The 2,966-nt window shown below is 38.8% G+C and overlaps 1 protein-coding gene across 1 annotated transcript in view; it reads right to left on the minus strand.

Moving 5' to 3' along the window:
- Nucleotides 1-249: 249 nt before the first annotated feature.
- The window catches only part of LOC111085065 (cell wall protein RBR3-like), a 43,264-nt gene continuing 40,547 nt past the window's right edge, over nt 250-2,966 (minus strand). Inside the window, exons 3-4 of the mRNA XM_022382147.1 lie at nt 1,718-2,793; nt 250-1,506 (exon numbers count right to left, since the gene is read on the minus strand). Coding sequence (XP_022237855.1) covers nt 250-1,506; nt 1,718-2,793 — 2,333 coding nt within the window. The remainder of the gene's footprint in view (nt 1,507-1,717; nt 2,794-2,966) is intronic.

Here is a 2,966-nt window from a genome sequence, read left to right on the forward strand (position 1 = left end):
AAAAACATAATATTCAACAAACAAACAAGTTCAAAACAACTATCTCTGAAAATTCGCTATACGCTTTATAATACTCTCTGTCTGTACATATTTCACCTTTAATCACGAGAAATTTTCTTGTTTAAACAACTAATCAAGAGTGAGACCCATCTTGAAATAAACGTTCATGAGCATTTACAAAAATATTATCAATCACTGTATGCGGTTCCAGGATAATTTGAACACCTGAGATACACATTATCAATGAAACTACTTATAATATTGAGATCCACCACTAGGTTGAGTAGTGGCAGAAATTGGAATTTCAGAGGTACTATAAGTAGTAATAGTTGTCTCATAAGGGCTGGTACTGGTTACAGTACGATATTTGGTGCTAAAAGCATTGTAAATTAGTGTGTATATGCGAGTACTAGTACTGGTAGCTGTAGTGATAGTCGTATATGACGACGTCACTATGCTATATTGGAGTTTAGTACCAATCAGCTGTTGCAACTGTTTTTGTTGCTGAGCTGCTTGGTTGTTTATAATAGGCTGAACAGCTGTAGTCAACGTTGTAATTGTACGAATTTTAGTGGAGAGAGATTCAGACAAGGTCCTGGAACGTGTAATTCGACCGTCGTAGAACCTAATAACCTTTGTGCTATACACAGTATCAGTAGTTACATAAGACGTTGCCTTTGTAACTGTGGAATACATAGTTACTTGACGATTCAGCTGTTGCAAGCCTAGATACATAGCTGCAAGCGGATTTTGGTTTAATGCAGCCCCTATTGAGAGCAAAGGATTGGAAATCTGTAAGGGCAGGTTTCTTGAACTTAAAAGCGAAAGCATTGACGAATCCAAGTTAGATGTCTGAAGAAGGGGAGAGTTTGGAAGTGGTGTTTGAAACATTTGTTGTTGGGATGTCGACTGAAGTGGAAACGTATCATCCTGAAAATCATCTTCTACACTGGAGTTAAAAAATTGTCCAACATCTGATTCCAATGTCTCTTTTAGCAGAAAAAAGTCATTTGCCGGTAAAGTGCGATAAGCTGTAATGATCTTCCGTATAAAGAAGCTTTCGGTGACTGTATGCATAGTAGTATATTCCACATTCAAAGCAGGAACCAACGAAGTGCGTAAGGTGTGTTCAGTGATGGAGTAGGTACGTGAAATCACGTAGTATGAAGAGCCGTCTGTTGACACTATTGCTTTGTTTCTATCAGCCACTTCTGAAGCATCAAGTTCATAGGATGCTAGCTCAGAAGGTTCTAGTGTACGTTGAAGAGAAGTCGTAATAGTCAAAGTTCGCACAGACTTGCGACGACCTACGTGTAATGTAACCTCACTGGTAATAGTTGCTAATTCATAAATGACACGTGCTGGGTCCACAGAAATCAAAGTACCATCATCAGCACCATTCTCGTCTTTTTCTGTCTCTTTCTCTTCATCTGTTGCTAGATTGTCCTCTTCTAGAAGCTCATCAGGGCGACTATTCAGCTTCACTTTGAATCGGTTTAACTGAACCTAAAACCAAAATTTTAACATAAACATTTTTAGTTGAAAACAACTTAGAACAACAAAAATACAGGACAATGGAGGAAATCATCTCATAACTATATATTTACTTAGCTTTTATACGAATGTAACTGAACATCTTTTCTATTTGTATATATATAAATGAACAAACAAACACACTCACATATATGAAATTAATTGTGTTGTTTAATTCACTTACGGTATGTGTATTCCTTTGCCGTGGTACATAACGAAATCTCTCTGTTGGCCTTCTCAAACTTCGTACACTAAGGAGAGTATTTTTTTCGCTTATGTCTTTGGATGAGGTTAGATGAAATTTCTGCCTACTAGAGGTACTTGAACGTCGAGCCTCCAGGATCTGTGTGGGACTTCTTGACTGTTCAGGGTCAGCGTTCAAGAACTTAAAGGAAGACTGAAGATCAGTGTTACTGACGTCATCGTAGCCCTTTTTCCTGTCAAAATTATTCTGCCTTATTTCTGCATGCTCAACTAGTTGATGAGATTCTGTCGTAGAAATTGGCTTCGAACTTGTGAGCTGAGATGTGCTGTTATTCACCACTAACGTAGCGCCGCTGGGTGTAAGCTGTAAGACTTTCGATGGAGAAGGTTTTACATCACTTCGGACTGTTGTCGAATGTTTGGAGCTACTTGATGATGAAGAACTTGTTTGGGAAGTACTCTTCAAAATTTGGGCGTACTTTCCATCAATGAAAGTACCGATGACGCTGGTCTCGTAAAAAATTGTAGTCTCGCTTAGTATAGTTTTTTCTGTTAACACTGTTACCAAACCAGTAGGATACTGTGGTAAAGAAGGAGTACTGTGCTGTGCAACAGTAGACGTGACCTGTGTGCTTGAAGAGTGCACCTTCTTAGAGCGTTCAGGAGTAAATCTCTGACTGAGTCCAGTGTATGCGTCATCTAACGAAGGAACAAGGTTATGTCCTGGTTTAGGACTATACGAATCTTTTACTGCATTTTCCAGGTCTTGACCTGATATGAATATTCCAGGTGTTTGAGTGTACTCCAAATCCTGTATTTCTGAGTTTTCTGTATTATCAGTTACTGTGGTTGCCAGAGATGATGAAGGAGTAGTCCGGGAAGAGGACGGTAAGTTATCTGTATTATCAGATTTAGCAGGCGTGAACACAATAACAGTGTTGTCAACCGTAGTTCGGAAATTTAAAAACCCACGCACAGTTATGGTTGGCAGCGCTCCTTTGATTTCCAAATCCTCCACTTCAACAGCAGATACGTCTTCTCCTTTAGCTCTAGACACTGTTAATTTAAAAAAAAGACATGCGTTTCAAAGTTTAAGCCTTACAAAGATTCTACAAAAGGTGAGTTTTTGACAACGTGTTTTCAAAGGTCATCACTGTTATTTTCAGACACTTGCTTACCTTCGTTAAAGCCATTTGAAGCGGCACCAATATACCTGAAAATGAATCGCA

Source organism: Limulus polyphemus, unplaced genomic scaffold, assembly GCF_000517525.1.
Source record: "Limulus polyphemus unplaced genomic scaffold, Limulus_polyphemus-2.1.2 Scaffold221, whole genome shotgun sequence".
Taxonomy (NCBI): Eukaryota; Metazoa; Arthropoda; class Merostomata; order Xiphosura; family Limulidae; genus Limulus; species Limulus polyphemus.